Raw genomic sequence first — 14,490 nt, forward strand, 5'->3', positions numbered from 1 at the left:
AATCGGAACTGAGAATGGAGCAAAAGCACAATTTTCCAAGTCTGTACGAGATGTCACTGATTATTTTACTTCCGATAATCAGCATCCTCTTCCTTCCACATCTTCGCTATTTGTGTTTCGTTGTATGGAGTAACTTAGGCAGGGAAAATGTACTAGTTGCTCGATAATCCCGCGACCGAGCCGCGACCGTTGTGCGTCCAAATGACTTGGGTGTTTCGCTAACTGTGTAATCAGCCTCGACAACATCAACATGTTAGAGCCGATATCCTTCGCTAACTTCGTTCGCTTGCTTGGCTAGCCTCCGGTTGCTAGTTATATATTCCGCTACTTACGTAGGCTCCACGCCTCCGTCTTCATCGCCCAGAGACTCAGCGCTTGGGCCTAGGGAAATATCGCGTTTTTGCGTCTTTTCTCGTGGCTTAATTTCTTTTTAGTTTCTTCGCATTTCTGACTGCCCAGGGACGCTTGCGACAGCTTGACCGTCCACTTACTTTCCTGGCGGGAAGGATGGTTCAATTATAATTGGACAGCGGTCTGACTTCGGGCTGGTGCCAACCGTTCTAATCTATCATTTTCGTCAACCAACAGTTTATCACTTGACGTTGGGAGAGTCAGCGAGTCTAGGGAGAACACGTCTCAGAAATAATGCCGTCGGATGAATACCCTGTACGTAATGAGAAAGGTTATGGCATAATGCAATTTATCCACGTCCATTAAGACATATAGTCGCTGAAGAGACGAGGTATTTCTCTCAGCCAGCTCGTGAGGTTTTATTTAGCTAGTTAAGGCTGATAATAACTCTTGAATAGTCACTAATTACACAATGCACTTGTTCTGCCGTAACTTGCTTTAGCATTTTTTATTATCATCACCTGGCATGAAGATAAAATTTCTCACTTCTCTGTGGAACAGTCTCGATACATATCAATACCCAGTCTAGTTGGCGCACTTGAGGCTTTTTCTCATCAAATCCTCCAAGCCCACCGTGCAGATTTCACAGAATATTGAAATAGTTGCAGAGTAACTCGTCTATCTTCTAATTATGCACACGCTGTCGCAGGATAGTGAGCTTCTGTTCCCAAATTCGAACTTTTATCAACTTGGTTACCAATCTGGGCACATAAAAGGAAACTGGCAGCGAGCTGAGGCATATATCTCACTGGGGGCTTGAGATTTTATAATCGAAAAATGTATATGTCTGCCCCTGCCACTTTTGAACGAGGTGAATTATTACAAGCCAGGGGGGGATATGTTCTGGGTATGTTATAAGACATTAGAAAGTGTACATATACGTTGAAAATCTCGTACTTATATATGATATTGATACTGATATGATACCGTCCAGGTTAACACCAAAAGAATACGCGTTTGGAAAAAGGAGGTGATAAGGAATAAAATTAGCGGCAGTGTGTATGTGATAGAAGCCGTTCAGAAAAGTAGCTATCTCCTGGAACATGTGACGAAGAGGTGTAATAATACAGGGACCAAAAGGAATATGAGTTCCAGGGAGGCTGATCGATAGTAGGTGTTAATGTATTAACATGGCATTTCTGAGAGTTCGCGGAATGCAAAATGTACTTTAACAATGGTGGTGGTCATATTGTTATATCAAGTGGATTTTCTAGGGGAACATTGGCTCTGGGACTCTGGCTGCCTGTGTTCAAATGAGATCGGATGAGTAGAGGTAGGCGGAGAGTAATTCAATATTCTAGGCTGGTGGTGATGTTGTGGCATTCCGTTAGTTGTCAATATTGTCTCCGCGGCCATGGATTTCATTGGAGCTGGGATAGGAGCATCCGGTGATGTCCTACCCATCAGCTTCGGGCTAGGTTGCAGTCTCTGCACAGGGGGGACAACTGGCTGAACACCAACTTCGCTTGAGGAAGCAGTTTGCGCGGGAGAGTGTTTTGTAGGACTAAGGCCAGACATAGGAATTCCAGGGGAGTAGCGATTTGATGGAGGCGTTTGGCTAAATGAAGCCTGATGATTGGTCGTGGCTGAAAAAGAGGTAGTTGGAGATTGGCTTGATGGATGATACTGTTGTCGCTGATGCTGTTGCTGTAGCCCCTGGTTCTGGTTCCGTTGCTGATGCTGATGCTGTTGCTGAGGGTGTTGCTGAATCTGGAATGAAGAATATGGAGAGTAGCCACTAGGATTACATTGGTATGTAGTACCTGAATATGTGCCGTTTGATCCAGGTGAGGGAGCACTACTGGTAGGAGCTGGTGCGGGGGCGGGTGGGAACCCGGCTAGCGGGCCGACATCTCCATTGCCCTGAGTTGGGGACATGGATGGCCGATTCTGGACAGGGGAGGGGAAGTTGCTTGGTATAGAGCCAGAAGAAGTTGGACGCTGGCTGCTGAAAGACGACATCATGTTTCTAGGGATTGAAGCTTGAGGTAGGGTGTGAACGGGAGCAGGCTGGTGTCCATAAGAGACGGCAGTATTTGACTGAGGAGCGGGAGGATATCCTGGTTGAGGGGAGCCGTTTTGAGCGTATATTGAGTGGGATGCAACAGGGGGGCGATTTGATGTAAATAGACGCGGTTCAATTGGGGCAGGCCGGAATTGCTGGGTCGAAGAAACATTCTGGTGGTTGGTAGGTTGTTGCTTGGTGAGAATGGATCCATTGCTCACCTGGGGCTCTTTTTTCGAAGGAGGTGAAGCTGATGACGTGATGCGGAACTTCAACGGTGGAATCTTGGGTCGTTTTGCTTCTTCAATGCGCCTCTGACAATCCTTGCATATGAAGTGGAAGTCGTCTTTCTCTGCCTCTTCCTGGGAAATACCAAGGCATTTGCTATGCTGCCAGACATTGCACTTGTCACATGCAACACTGTGAGACCCATCGTCCTAGAGGCAAACAGTTAGTGCGTGAAAAATCTTGGAAAGGAAAAAAGGGCATGGTTGGGTTCAGTTCAGATATATACATACCAGATTCTCTCCATGGATACCGCAACCAGAACAGTCGAATGTCCAATCTTCAACCTCGAGATTTTCCAAGCCTTTCTGTCGCTTTTCCAACTCAGCATTGAAATTGCGGCGTGATGACCTTGCTTCCCCTTCCTCAGCAAGCTTGGCCTTTTCAGTCAAACGAACCAGCTCTTCTTCCTGCTGTTTCCTCTTCTCCTCACGGTCTTTCAGACGCTGTTCACGAGTCATCAAGCGGTACTGCCGTTCTTTTTCAATCTTTTGAGCCTTTTCTTTGGCCTTTTGTTCGGCAATCCGCTCAGCTTCCTGTCTTTTAGCTTCTTCAGCTGCTTGTTGCTCCTGGCGTATCCTGTCTTGTTTGCTCGCAATTCTACTAGATCTTTTTGCAGTGGCTAGTTTTTCAAGGGCTATCAGTTCTTTTTCTCTACGAAGAGCTTTCTTTTGCTGTAGCTCTTCTACTTTTTCAATGACAGGCAAGACATCTTCGACGAGGCGCTCATAGAGCGCCTGTTCGTTTAAATCCTTGGACTTCTTTAACGAGTCAATAAATGTATTGTAGTCATTCAAGGTGATGGCAACACATTCCCACTCGTAGTCTCGACTACAATTCGATGGCACAGCATCAGCCTCATCCTCTTGGCCATCAGTTTCATCTGGGGTATCGGCAACTTTTCTTCGTTTCGATGAGCGGATGCCTGCTCTACGTTTCCTGCTAGTTGCTTTTCGTTTCACGGGTCTCTCCGGCGGAATCTGAGGTTCTATGCGACGGTATAGACGGTTATCATCAAGAACATAATATTGGTGTTCATCACGGTCGTATCCAATTTCATTAATTCTCTAAGAGACATCGGCATAGCGTTAGTTATCCAATCGAGAGTATTAAGCCATGGATGCGCGAAGCATACCCATTGTAATTGATCCGATTCTTTAACCTCTCCCATCCGCTCTCGAAACCGATCTGGATTCCAGAGGGTCCAAGCAGATAGCTGTTGTAGAACGCGTATTCTCTGGAAGATATCCAGCTGGTGAAACTTCAATGGGGACTCATCGTCTCCAAAAGGGTTGCGGAGGGGCGCTTTCGCAAGGTACTGCCGCCGTGTATACTCTTCAAAGTTATCGTAACTAAGGAAAGAGTATTGGGTTAGTAAGTGATAGACGGAGAGCGTTCGGGTAAGTTTCATACTTAAGACCACGGTGGGAGGAAACGAATTTGAGGAGATTCAGACCGATGTTGAGCAGTCTCTCTGAGTGTCCAGGTTTAAGGCACTCCGTCTCGAGTTCCTATGAAGAAATACTGATTAACATATCGAGCTTGGTTGTACTTCTTTTTTTGGTCCCTGGTAGACAACGGACTCCCCTATTGAGTAACAATGGAGCAACGATTTACGCTATCTGTCCATGGTACAGAGCTACTCAAAAGCCATGCATACCTCTATATCGATATCATCATCAAGTTTCATCGGCTTGCCAAATGTATATATGTACTGCATCAAGTTTGGAAACTCCCACATGTTGCGCAGCTGATGAAGGAGGCCATGTTCCTGGGGCTCTGGGGCGCTTTGAGCCTCGGTTTCCTCTCTGGCACGCTTACGCGACACCATGGTGGGCTCTGTGTCGGCGGTGTGCGTCCGGTTCACTCTGCAAGTCGCGATGGAGTATGCGATGCGATACGACCCGGGGTGTCTGGGCTTCGTTGTAATATGGATGTCACTAGTTAGTGCTGGGATCGAGCAAACAGCGGATCTCACGTCACGCCGGGGCCTTTTAACTGTTTCTCTATTATCATAGGAGGAAAGACGTGTCTAAAGATACAACAGGAGATACTGCGAAGATGTAGAAGGCGAAGAGTCGAAACTTGCAATCGAAAAACTGTCGCGAGCGTCTCAGAATAAAAAAAAGCCGATCCTTGATTTTGCGGCGAAAAAGAAGAAAAAGACGCGTTGAACACGTGATGTTTATGTAATGATGACGTAAGATGAAGAGGACGACAAAGGCAAAGATGGTGACGATGAGTATCAAGGGGGTAGCAGTGTAGACCAGGAGGTTCTAGTATAGTGATGACAGAAACGGGGATATCCAGGGGATTGCGGGTGACGATAAGAATGCACAGAGAAGCAGGGTAAATAATACAGTAGATGATGACAGTGGCCTGCTGCTTGGATGTTGCGCTCGGGAGGCGAGTTGAAGATAACAATAATGCGAACAAACAAGGTTTCAAGTGGGTGAAATCAAATACGAAAAGGGGGATGGGGGGGGTCATGCTCTTCTAATCCATGGTATCGTGACAGTGAGAAGACAAAAAATGGGCTTGCATGAAAAGAGAACGGGAGAGATAAAAAAAAACATATCCCGACCTTCCCTCGCTCCAAGGACCAGAAAGGACAACATCGTGAACATGGGGAAAAATACAGAGGGAGTGGTAAGTAATAGATACAAATACCCTCATTGAATGATCGCCGCCCCTTTTTACCTTTCCACAACACTCGCACGCCAGAAACAACCAGAAGGGGATGGAAAAAAAAAATTTATAAAAATGCGTTGAAAGAAGTAGAAGCAGTGTGGGCCTCAGGAGGGATATCCAAATAGATAGCAAGAAATTTGTGGGCATGAAAGCGGACCGGGAGAGGTAGGGTATGTAGGTAGGGAAAGAGGGAAAGAGGATGGGGTTAAGAAGTCATATACACACATTGACAAGAAATAAGAAAGGAATTTGATGATGAAACAAACCCTGAGGTAAAAATGGTATGGTACCTAGTATTCTTTTCTTTCCCCTTTTTCTCGTTTCTCCTTTTCATCATTTCCCAGGATTTCATTCTTTTTCTTTCCTCCTATGCCCACTTGGTCTGGGGCTCCGAGGAATTGCATGATTAGGCGATTAAATGAAGGCACTATTTAGTGTATATCCGGCATTAATCGGATTAATCGGTGAGTTTTTTTTTTTTTTTCCTTTATATCGCTTGTTCGCAAAGTCTCACATTCCGGAGCCAGCATTGGAGCCATCGACGACGTTGTCAGACAGGTTTATGAGGAGCTGGGCAAGGCACCGTTTAGTAGCAGCATCATCGCGAAGAACAGACGAGAAAGTAGCATCGCGAAGGGGCTCTGGTAAGCATTGACGAAGTGCTTCACGGGCACGGTTATTGTCGCTAAGTCTGATATCAAATTGTTAGCGGGTGTCCTTACCGGAAAGGTCTATGAAAGCTTACCGTAAGAAGCAGCGGACGACATGTTTAAGTAGCCGAACAGTTTGCTGCTCCACAAGCTGGGTGACCATGTTGCTAAGGACTGTCCCAACAGCATAGAATCGTTCATATGTCGCACAAATATAAGCTAGACCAATGTCATCGAGTAGAATCTTTTGAACGATGAATATGGCCACGGTCTTGCTAAGTTCTGACCCGGTCTCCATTATTCGAAGACATAAAGGGATGATTTCGGTAGTTAGCAGGAAGTTGATGACATCAGACGAGTCATTTTTGACCAAAGCGCCGATAACGCCGAGTGACGTGAGACGGAGGTATTCAAACGGACGAGACTTGGAGGTTGTGTTTAAAAAGGGATAGAGGAATAACGGTATATGAGCTAGACAGCAGCATTAGCCGGCTTAATTATCTTTGACCCTGTTGGTGGAAAGCGCATATATACCATTGAGAAATAGGGTTCGGGTCTCATTATGGGATGCCACACATTGCAGCAGGGCTAGGGCATTGCATACTCGATTCGAAGCAGCGGCAGTCAGCTGAGACGGGTTCAATAGTGGGTAAACAGAGATAATCTCTTGCAGAAGAGATGTCATGACTCCTTGGAAGTACGTTAGCATGTAATATATCGCACAGTACGGTTGTACTCGGGGGTGACGGATGAAGGGGTATTCCCTACCAAATGAATGCCAGATAATAAGTGCAAGTTCTGGCACCTGTTCTCGCTTCTTACTCAGTTCCATGAGCGCCGACTCTCTCCGGTTGGGGTCCAGCAGCTCGGCGACCCAGACGAGAACCTTCCTGTTTTCCTCGCTCACGCCACTATCAATGTTTCCTGCGATTCCGTTGCCGTTGTCCTGACCGCCAGGAGTCTGTGAGTTGCTATTGACACCACCCGTCATACCGATACGGCTATAGTGCTGCTGCTGCTGCTGGTGTTGGGCAGCTGCGGCAGCGGCAGCGGCCTGAGCCTGGGCCTGGGCATGTTGCTGCGCGGCGAGAGACGGGTGCTGCTGTGGCTGTTGCGATTGGAAATGAGACTGGTGCTGTTGCTGCTGGTGTTGCTGGTGTTGCTGATGTTGTTGGGCCCATGAGGAGTCGGCCTGGGGATATTGGTGCTGATGCGAGAAGACGTGCGGAGCTTGACTCTGCAGCATGGCGAGAGACGGGGATCAAGGGATTCACTCTAGGGAACTTCCCCAAAAGCGAATCTTCCTGGAACAGGGCTTCAAGCAAGGTGTGAATCTAGACACAGGGGGATAACTGCCGAGCGTACGATAGCTATGCGAGATCAGAGAGCAAAGACGTGCGTCCTCATAAGGGAGAAATTGGAAGCCGAAGTTGAGGTTGGAGGTTGCGAGGAAGAAAAGGCGGGTGGGGATTCGCTGATTTGCTGACTAAGACATTTTATTCACTATAAAAAGTTTCTCGTACGGAGCCATTACTTATAATTCAGAACATGAAGACAGGAAAAGAAGAGGCATATACATCGTTTAATCAACAACCAACCTAACGAGACCTGACGAGGAGTCTGTCTCCTATTATGTACCAGAAACACCAGATTTTAACATAACCCCAGCCATATCCACAAAGAAAAACTGGAAGGAAAAAGCCAGACGTGCAGCCATAAAATATTCGCATAACGGACATGGACATGGACATCGAGATCGTGTGGGAAACATTAATTGAGAAAGACGGGGCGAAGGAAAGTAAAAAGATTTCAATAGCTCGTTAAGACCGCTCTGTCCGCCGGCCGGAAGAACTGCTGCTGCTGCTGCTGCTTGAGGTGTAAGTATAGGACGAGCCGGTGTAGTAGGTGGTTGACTTGTCGTCTTTTTTTCGACGGAGACCGAGACAGAGAGCAATAGCGCCGATGACGACACCCAAGCTGGCCAGTCCCATGAGGCCGGTCTTCTTCTTGTGCTTCTCTGAGCTGACTCTTGATCCACCGCCGCCAAACCAGCCGTGGTGGGAAGAGTAGGACGATGACCCGGTGTAATTTGAGTGTCTGGCTGGTCTGCGGCCGCCGAGGCCAAAGATGGCCCGTACCCGGTCGACACAGCTTCCCACGCAGCAGCAGATGCAGATGAAGATGAGTATCAGAGCACCAGCAATAGATCCGATGACGATACCGGCAATCGCTCCGCCACTCAGGCCACCACTGCCCTTGGTGATACCGATAACGCTGCTGCCATCAGTGCCCACGGCGGGAATGAATGGGACGGTAGTGGTAGCCGGAATAGTAGTGATCGTGACACCCTTGGTGCTAGTAGGTCGAGTTGGAGGAGTGGGAGCTGGTTCAGCTGTTGGGAACGGCGAGCCGCCTGCTTGAACACATACGAGGTCCTTGTTGCATGATTGAGCAGCCGAACAGCAACGGCTGCCGCATTCCGTCTCTCCTAATTCGGCCTTGCATTGTGGCTGGCCTGTCGGCTGGGAGATGGGTCGACTGCCGGTAGAGGTGACCGTGACAAAGTCAGTTTGGACGTAGGTCGTGGTGAAGTATTCCCATTGAGTGTTGCCCGCCTTCTTGGGCTGACACAGGGCTTGGTTATTCGAGTCGGTTATGCATTCTTCACCAGAAGTGCAGCAAGCTTGTCCGTAGTAGCCGCATGGGCTACACTCTCGGGCCGCCAGCGAGTTGGTCGGCGAAGGAGTAGAGAAGGGCGACCCAGCGACGAGCCGGAGTTGTAGAAAGAGAGCGAGAATGGGCGCCGAAGCTCTGCCGATAGTCTTTGCCAACATCGCCGGCGCTGCTGGTATACTTCGTTTCTGCTTCTGCAGGCTGGTAACTGTGCTGCCAGCGAGAGCCTCAAGCGGGGACGGCTTTGGGGTAAACAATCAAGGTATTCTCGCAAATCTGCCTGTCAGACGTCTAGGTGGCTGGCAGCTCTGGAGAAGGAGGAGAGCGATTGCTATATGATATGTGAGTATCAATGAATGAGCGAACAAAGGTGAGAGAGAAAGAAGAAAAGATATCAAGCTGGAGAAGACTCGAGGCTTGCTGGTTGGTCTTTGTAGATGTGCCGTCGCTCTGCCAGCCATCTTCTTTTGCGGGCATCCCAGCCACGCCCAACCACCCGAATTATGCTATTCGGCTGCATCCTGGTCCCGCCCCAGGCCAGGGAGCTCTCTTGATTTCGTGGCTTTCTTTGCAGAGGGTCAGTTTGGAAGACGGTAGGTGTTCCAGACGCCTGAACTGCGTCCGCAGGGCCGCGAAGACGCTCGTCGCTGTTGGTGGTTGCAGCGGTCGTCATAGGCATTATTCTCAGCATAGTTATCAGCCGCTCAACATCCCGGCCAGCGACAGCGATGCCGTGTCCTGGGCTGTTCTTTTCGGCCCATCACAGCCTCAGACCGACTCTTTGCTGCTTCAGCTCGGCTGCTTACTTGCGATCATCGCCGCTGATGATGCTGTTTATCTATTTTCATCTCGTCGTCGTTCTCTATGCGTCGTTGCCGACTGAAGTCACGTGAACAGGTAACTACCTAATATTAAATTTTGTTGATTTTTTATAGCCGACGTTGACATACAATGCGAAGGGCATGAAAGGGAAGAGGAGAGGAGGAGGAGGAGGCAGAAGAAGAAAACGCCATGCTAGTATCAGGTCATCCTGTCGGTGTGATTCGCTGCGTCCTCCATCTTCGCGGCCATACAACTATATTCCCTCCAGGACAATCAAGTAGTCCTGGGTAAACCCCTTGCTCTACCCATCGCTCATAAAAGGCTGGCAAGGAGAGGCCTTGTCAAGGGGTGTCTAAACAAATGGTATAGACAATGAATCTATACTAAGTGTTAGACGCTGTTCCTCGGTTAACTCCAATTTTCTCTTATACCTGCGTGGGACGTCTTCACCTTGAAACCAAATACCCTCTACCCATCTGCTCCTCTCTATCTTACAAGCAGGTCAAGGAAGAGATCTGCCCTCATGTATACATTAGCGCTTCCGATCAACCTGGATTCTGCATATGGCCACCGACACTACGCTAGGAACATTTCTTAGGCTGCCCTCGGTGAAGTCTACTTCCAGCTTGAGGCTCCGAACATGCTTCTTCCTTAGAGCCGTGAAAGAGCAGCGAGTGTCAAGCAGTGAATGCCACCCCGTGACTGGGCGCTGTCTCTCAATTACACAACCATTGCATGACTATTGCACTTTGAGGCCCTTCTCATTCGAGAGAGGGAGAGAAGCTAAGCACCTCGCTTGTAGGGCTTCAGGGCCCAGAAGATGTCATAAATATACATGAATTATTATGATTCCTAGGACAGGAACTCTCAAAATACATAGTCTGATGCCTTGTATTAATATTGTTGGCCTCATCTCGGTTTCGAATTGAACTTCAACCATCGTGAGCCCAGAAAGAATGGATTATATCTCCTTCTGTTGTACTGCAATTTTCTTTTGCAAAACATGCATGGAGCCATGGCCATCTGGTACCGTCTCTGACTACCTGCAGCGTTTGGGGCAAACGCAGGTGCAGTCGAATAGCCTTGGTCCAGGGTCTGATGAAAGCACTTCGACATCGGGTAAGCTTCTAAGCTCATTCCCATGATCAGGAAATCGGGCCCTAACCGAACACCGCTACCAAGGGAAATGCGACAATATCTAGATGATGATCTATTTGTATGATTTCCTACCCACTATTTGACCTTGGGAAAACCGTGGCTGTGATGAATTTGCACCGGTGTGGATGGGATATCAGCATCGCATAAGGAGCAAGCCTATATCGTCGGGCCACGTTCATATAAACCCTGGTGTGTTTGATATGTTTCTGCTCTCCACGGGGCAACTCCTATGGCTCGCATATACTTTCAGTAATTTTCCCAGGCGAACAAAGCAATAAGCGAGGCTTTAACTAGTTACTGGAGTAGGCCCCGTGCTTGGCCGTGATATTCAGCCAGACGAGAGTACTCTCCTTTCATCAAGTCGTACCTCCTATAATATCCTATACTAATTACGGAGACAGATGTCTCGTTCTATTCCTTGTATAAACCATTGATAGCTGCAACCAAGCCTACTCCAAATGTACTTGCAGAGGGGAGGACGAGAGGCGGGTCAATACGAGCGCTTGGCTTTTGGATGCAATAAGATTTCAGGGGAAGCAGTCATTTAACTATAGGTAGTTTAAGGTGCGGCTCTTCCGCTGATCTTCAAAAAGTCTTTTTTCGACACATTAAATATTATTTTATTATATTAAGGGGATTCTTGGGGTGTAGAATAACAAGACGGCTGAGAAACACTGAACGGCATAGTTACAGCATGATGCGCCTGCAAAGATGGTAACTTATAAAGGCGGATATGGTAAGCCAGCTATACGTAGCCGCAGCTTGTACCAGGGCTTCTGGCTTGGGAGCGGAGCTAGGAGTTGTCTGCGTGGAAGAGGCAACCGCTGGCGTCATCATTGTGGTCACGGCGGTTGGCCCCCTGGCTGTGGTTGCAGGTCGAGACGTTAAATTAGCCGTTGGGATTGAAGTCGTTATATTGGCCGTAGGATTTTCGGTAATAATGGTAGTAAAGTCTCCGGGCTTGGTGGCGGTAGCAAAGTCTGTCATGGACGTAGAAAGATTGTCCTCGTCGTCGTTGTTGTTGTCAGGCTCAGGCTCTGGCTCGTATAGATCATCAATGCAGTAGAATCTCCCTTCTTCCAGATCGGGACATTCGACATCGGGATTCAGTTCCTCGAACAGGTCAAGAGAGAGATGGTTGTAGTGGGCAAATGCCTCGCATGTAGCGCCGCCCACGTTTGTAGCAAGGCTGCACCAGGGCGGCAAGCGATCGTCGACCTGGGCGGCGGCTATAAGGGCTGAAGCCAGAGGGACAAGGAGCTGGAAACGCATCGCTGGGAGCTGCAAAGTGCGAGCCGGTAGCTATTTTCTGATAACTACCGTGGGTGTGCAGAGGAGGCTGCTGGATGGACAGAGAGCAACGAGGTTAAAAAAAGGGGGGGTGAGAAGAGAGGCTGCGGCGGGACAAAGGGAGCACAAATGGAACAGCCAGCTAAGAGAGTCTTCTGCTGGCCAGCTCACTGCGAAGGCCAAAGAGCTTTCCCGACAGGCTACATGTGAACGCAAAAGGCATCAACTTATTCCCTGTAGACACTTGGCTAAACCATGCTACAATGGCCGTCCAGAACCCCTATTTTAGCTGCCAATAATCAACTTCTTTGGTTGGATGTTGCGGCTCTAACAAGGACCCACAGGTAGAGTGGGAGTGAGAGGCATCGGACTCTAGCATCGAGCCAGCCAAGGCACAGCCGTTGCATACGGAGTAGAGAAGGTACATAAGTATATGCGGTTAGGAAACATGGGGCGGAATATGGATATCCAAATATTAGCTCGTCATTTTTGGCTAGGGAAAAAAGGGGCTATAAGTATATAATATGTACTGCTGCTACACGAGCAAGAAGAAGAGGGGGAAAAGCCGTCCAAAAAACAGTTGAAAAACATATAAACATTCGTTTCCATCCAGTTTTGCGCCCAGGGTACATCAAGGGGGAAGGACTCGTAAAACAATGAGCACAAGCGTTAGGTTTCAGTAGATAAATGGTCACACTGACGGGCAGAAAATAACACCGAAGAGAGAGGGGGGGAGAGAGAGGTCAAGCAATCATCCCGGCGATGGCGATTGACAATCCCATAAGAATCTCGTATAGTGCCGACTGTCTGTGAGGTGGCTGTGGCGAGCCGTTGGGAGTGCCTCCGCCGTTTGCAAAGGCGGTACAGTAACCCTCCTGGAGGCCGAAGCAGGCCCGCAGCAGGAGGCTGGAGCAAATGGCCTGTCCGTTGCCTGTGGGAGCAGCACCCTGCACGGTGACTCCGGCGCCGTTCCCTCCATTGATAGTGACTCCGTACGCGCCGCCGAGGGAAGCTGTGCAAACCGAGAACTGTGACTGACAACCAGAGTAAGAGCGTACGCACTCTGCCGAGTCATGGAACGTCGTGGGAATATAGACGAAGGGGAAGGGAGCTCCCGGCACCGTCGAGCCCGTGGGCGTCGGGGCAGCCGTGGTTCCTGGTTGCGGGAACATAAAGCCCGATGAGGTCGATGTAGGTGCTGGTGCTGGGGCCGGGCCTGGCGTCTGCGAGGTTGCTGCAGTCGAGGTGGTGCCCATCAGGGTGCCGGTGCATTCTGCGCCGAGGGGGCAGCAGGCGATGTTGTTTGCAGCATCGCGGGAGCAGATCGACTCGGGCTGGCAGCAGGCCTGCGGGCTGCCCAAGAAGGCGCAGGAATTGAAGTGCGACGGGCAGAGATCTTCCCGTTTGACGAGCCGGGCGAGCCTGGGAGTGAAGCCGAAGCCGAAGAGGGAGAGCGAGCTGTCGAGATTGCTGCGGGCTGCGGGGGCATGGAAGGGCGCCGACTCTGCTGCGAGGGCCGGGAGGACAACGAGCAGCAGGAGGTTTGCCTGCGTCAGCATCATGGCTTGTTTATATCCGGCCTAATAATTCATGAGGCCCTTCTGCTGGCTCTTGTAAGCTTGTGGTGTGGCTGCCGCTGCTGCAGGTGTTGTTGTTGTTCTTGTTGTTGTTGTTGTTGTTGTTGTTGTTGTTGTTGTTGTTGTTGTTGTTGTTGTTGTTGTTGTTGTTGTTGTTTACCTGGCTCGCACAAGGGGTGTCTGGGGTTGCGGTCGAGATCGAAAGGTCAGGCCGTCGTCGAGAGGCTGGCCATGCGATGGGAACGGTGGGAGGAGGAAGAGAAGACGAGAGCTGCAGGCGAGCAGAGAAGCGGTCGACAGTCAGCGCAGAGTGACTGACATTCCCGTCCTCGTCCTGCGTCTCGATCCATGTCTGCCCGTTGCTTGCTCGCTGGCCTGGCAACGGCGCCAAGTCAGCGTCTCGACCAGCGAGGAACTGCTGGCGAGGCGACCGAGGATGATGAGGACGGCGATGACAGTGCCGGCGATGGGGGTGATGCCTGTCTGCCGTCCGTCTGCCTGTCCCTGTATCGCTGCTGTGTAGATGTAGATGTAGATGTAGATGTAACTAGATGTAGATGTAGGTGTAGGTGTAGTTAACTAAGTGCAGACACACCCAGTATCAATACTTGCATCATCAACAAGAGGCCGTCGCCGACACGCATGAACGCATTATAAGCATTCAAAGGCCATCCGATGTCAGCCCTTCCGGCCGCCATGCAGGCGCTCTTCCACAGGCCGGATTTTGCATCCATCCGCGCCCGGCAAGTCGTCGCCGTGGCCGTGCCTACAGCAGCCATTGCTGACTCGTCTCATGCATAAAAACTGCTGGAATCGATCACATCCAAGCATTCCATCTGCGGCCTCGCTTGGTCCATCCAGTGCAGGCAGATCCAACGCACTTTTTTGCATTGACTGCCGTTGCTTGGTGGCGGATCTTTCGGCTTCT

At 49.6% G+C, this 14,490-nt stretch overlaps 7 protein-coding genes across 7 annotated transcripts; 1 reads left to right on the top strand and 6 right to left on the bottom strand.

Moving 5' to 3' along the window:
• Window positions 1-1,608: 1,608 nt before the first annotated feature.
• TRV_02616 (uncharacterized protein) lies at window positions 1,609-4,532 on the bottom strand (the record flags this gene model as incomplete). Its single annotated transcript, XM_003023236.1, has 5 exons — window positions 1,609-2,853; window positions 2,935-3,768; window positions 3,837-4,053; window positions 4,115-4,212; window positions 4,362-4,532. The coding sequence occupies 5 exons, from the start codon at window positions 4,530-4,532 to the stop codon at window positions 1,609-1,611; spliced, it is 2,565 nt and encodes an 854-aa protein (XP_003023282.1).
• A 1,150-nt stretch (window positions 4,533-5,682) lies between these two features.
• Window positions 5,683-5,796, bottom strand: TRV_02617 (uncharacterized protein; the record flags this gene model as incomplete). The annotated part of the gene is made up of 1 exon (XM_003023237.1): window positions 5,683-5,796. The coding sequence occupies one exon, from the start codon at window positions 5,794-5,796 to the stop codon at window positions 5,683-5,685; it is 114 nt and encodes a 37-aa protein (XP_003023283.1).
• A 106-nt stretch (window positions 5,797-5,902) lies between these two features.
• Window positions 5,903-7,288, bottom strand: TRV_02618 (uncharacterized protein; the record flags this gene model as incomplete). Its single annotated transcript, XM_003023238.1, has 3 exons — window positions 5,903-6,077; window positions 6,138-6,513; window positions 6,577-7,288. The coding sequence occupies 3 exons, from the start codon at window positions 7,286-7,288 to the stop codon at window positions 5,903-5,905; spliced, it is 1,263 nt and encodes a 420-aa protein (XP_003023284.1).
• A 574-nt stretch (window positions 7,289-7,862) lies between these two features.
• TRV_02619 (uncharacterized protein) lies at window positions 7,863-8,876 on the bottom strand (the record flags this gene model as incomplete). Its single annotated transcript, XM_003023239.1, has 1 exon — window positions 7,863-8,876. The coding sequence occupies one exon, from the start codon at window positions 8,874-8,876 to the stop codon at window positions 7,863-7,865; it is 1,014 nt and encodes a 337-aa protein (XP_003023285.1).
• A 191-nt stretch (window positions 8,877-9,067) lies between these two features.
• On the top strand, window positions 9,068-9,598 carry TRV_02620 (uncharacterized protein; the record flags this gene model as incomplete). Its single annotated transcript, XM_003023240.1, has 1 exon — window positions 9,068-9,598. One exon carries the CDS (start codon window positions 9,068-9,070, stop codon window positions 9,596-9,598), a length of 531 nt encoding a protein of 176 aa, XP_003023286.1.
• Window positions 9,599-11,382: 1,784 nt separating this feature from the next.
• Window positions 11,383-11,967, bottom strand: TRV_02621 (uncharacterized protein; the record flags this gene model as incomplete). The annotated part of the gene is made up of 1 exon (XM_003023241.1): window positions 11,383-11,967. One exon carries the CDS (start codon window positions 11,965-11,967, stop codon window positions 11,383-11,385), a length of 585 nt encoding a protein of 194 aa, XP_003023287.1.
• A 1,587-nt stretch (window positions 11,968-13,554) lies between these two features.
• Window positions 13,555-13,980, bottom strand: TRV_02622 (uncharacterized protein; the record flags this gene model as incomplete). Its single annotated transcript, XM_003023242.1, has 1 exon — window positions 13,555-13,980. A coding segment is annotated over one exon (426 nt), but the record flags the coding sequence as incomplete, so codon positions are not given.
• Between the last annotated feature and the right edge of the window lie 510 nt (window positions 13,981-14,490).

The sequence above is a fragment of the Trichophyton verrucosum genome (genome assembly GCF_000151505.1).
Source record: "Trichophyton verrucosum HKI 0517 chromosome Unknown contig00222_1.f1.exp, whole genome shotgun sequence".
In the NCBI taxonomy this organism is placed as follows: Eukaryota; Fungi; Ascomycota; class Eurotiomycetes; order Onygenales; family Arthrodermataceae; genus Trichophyton; species Trichophyton verrucosum.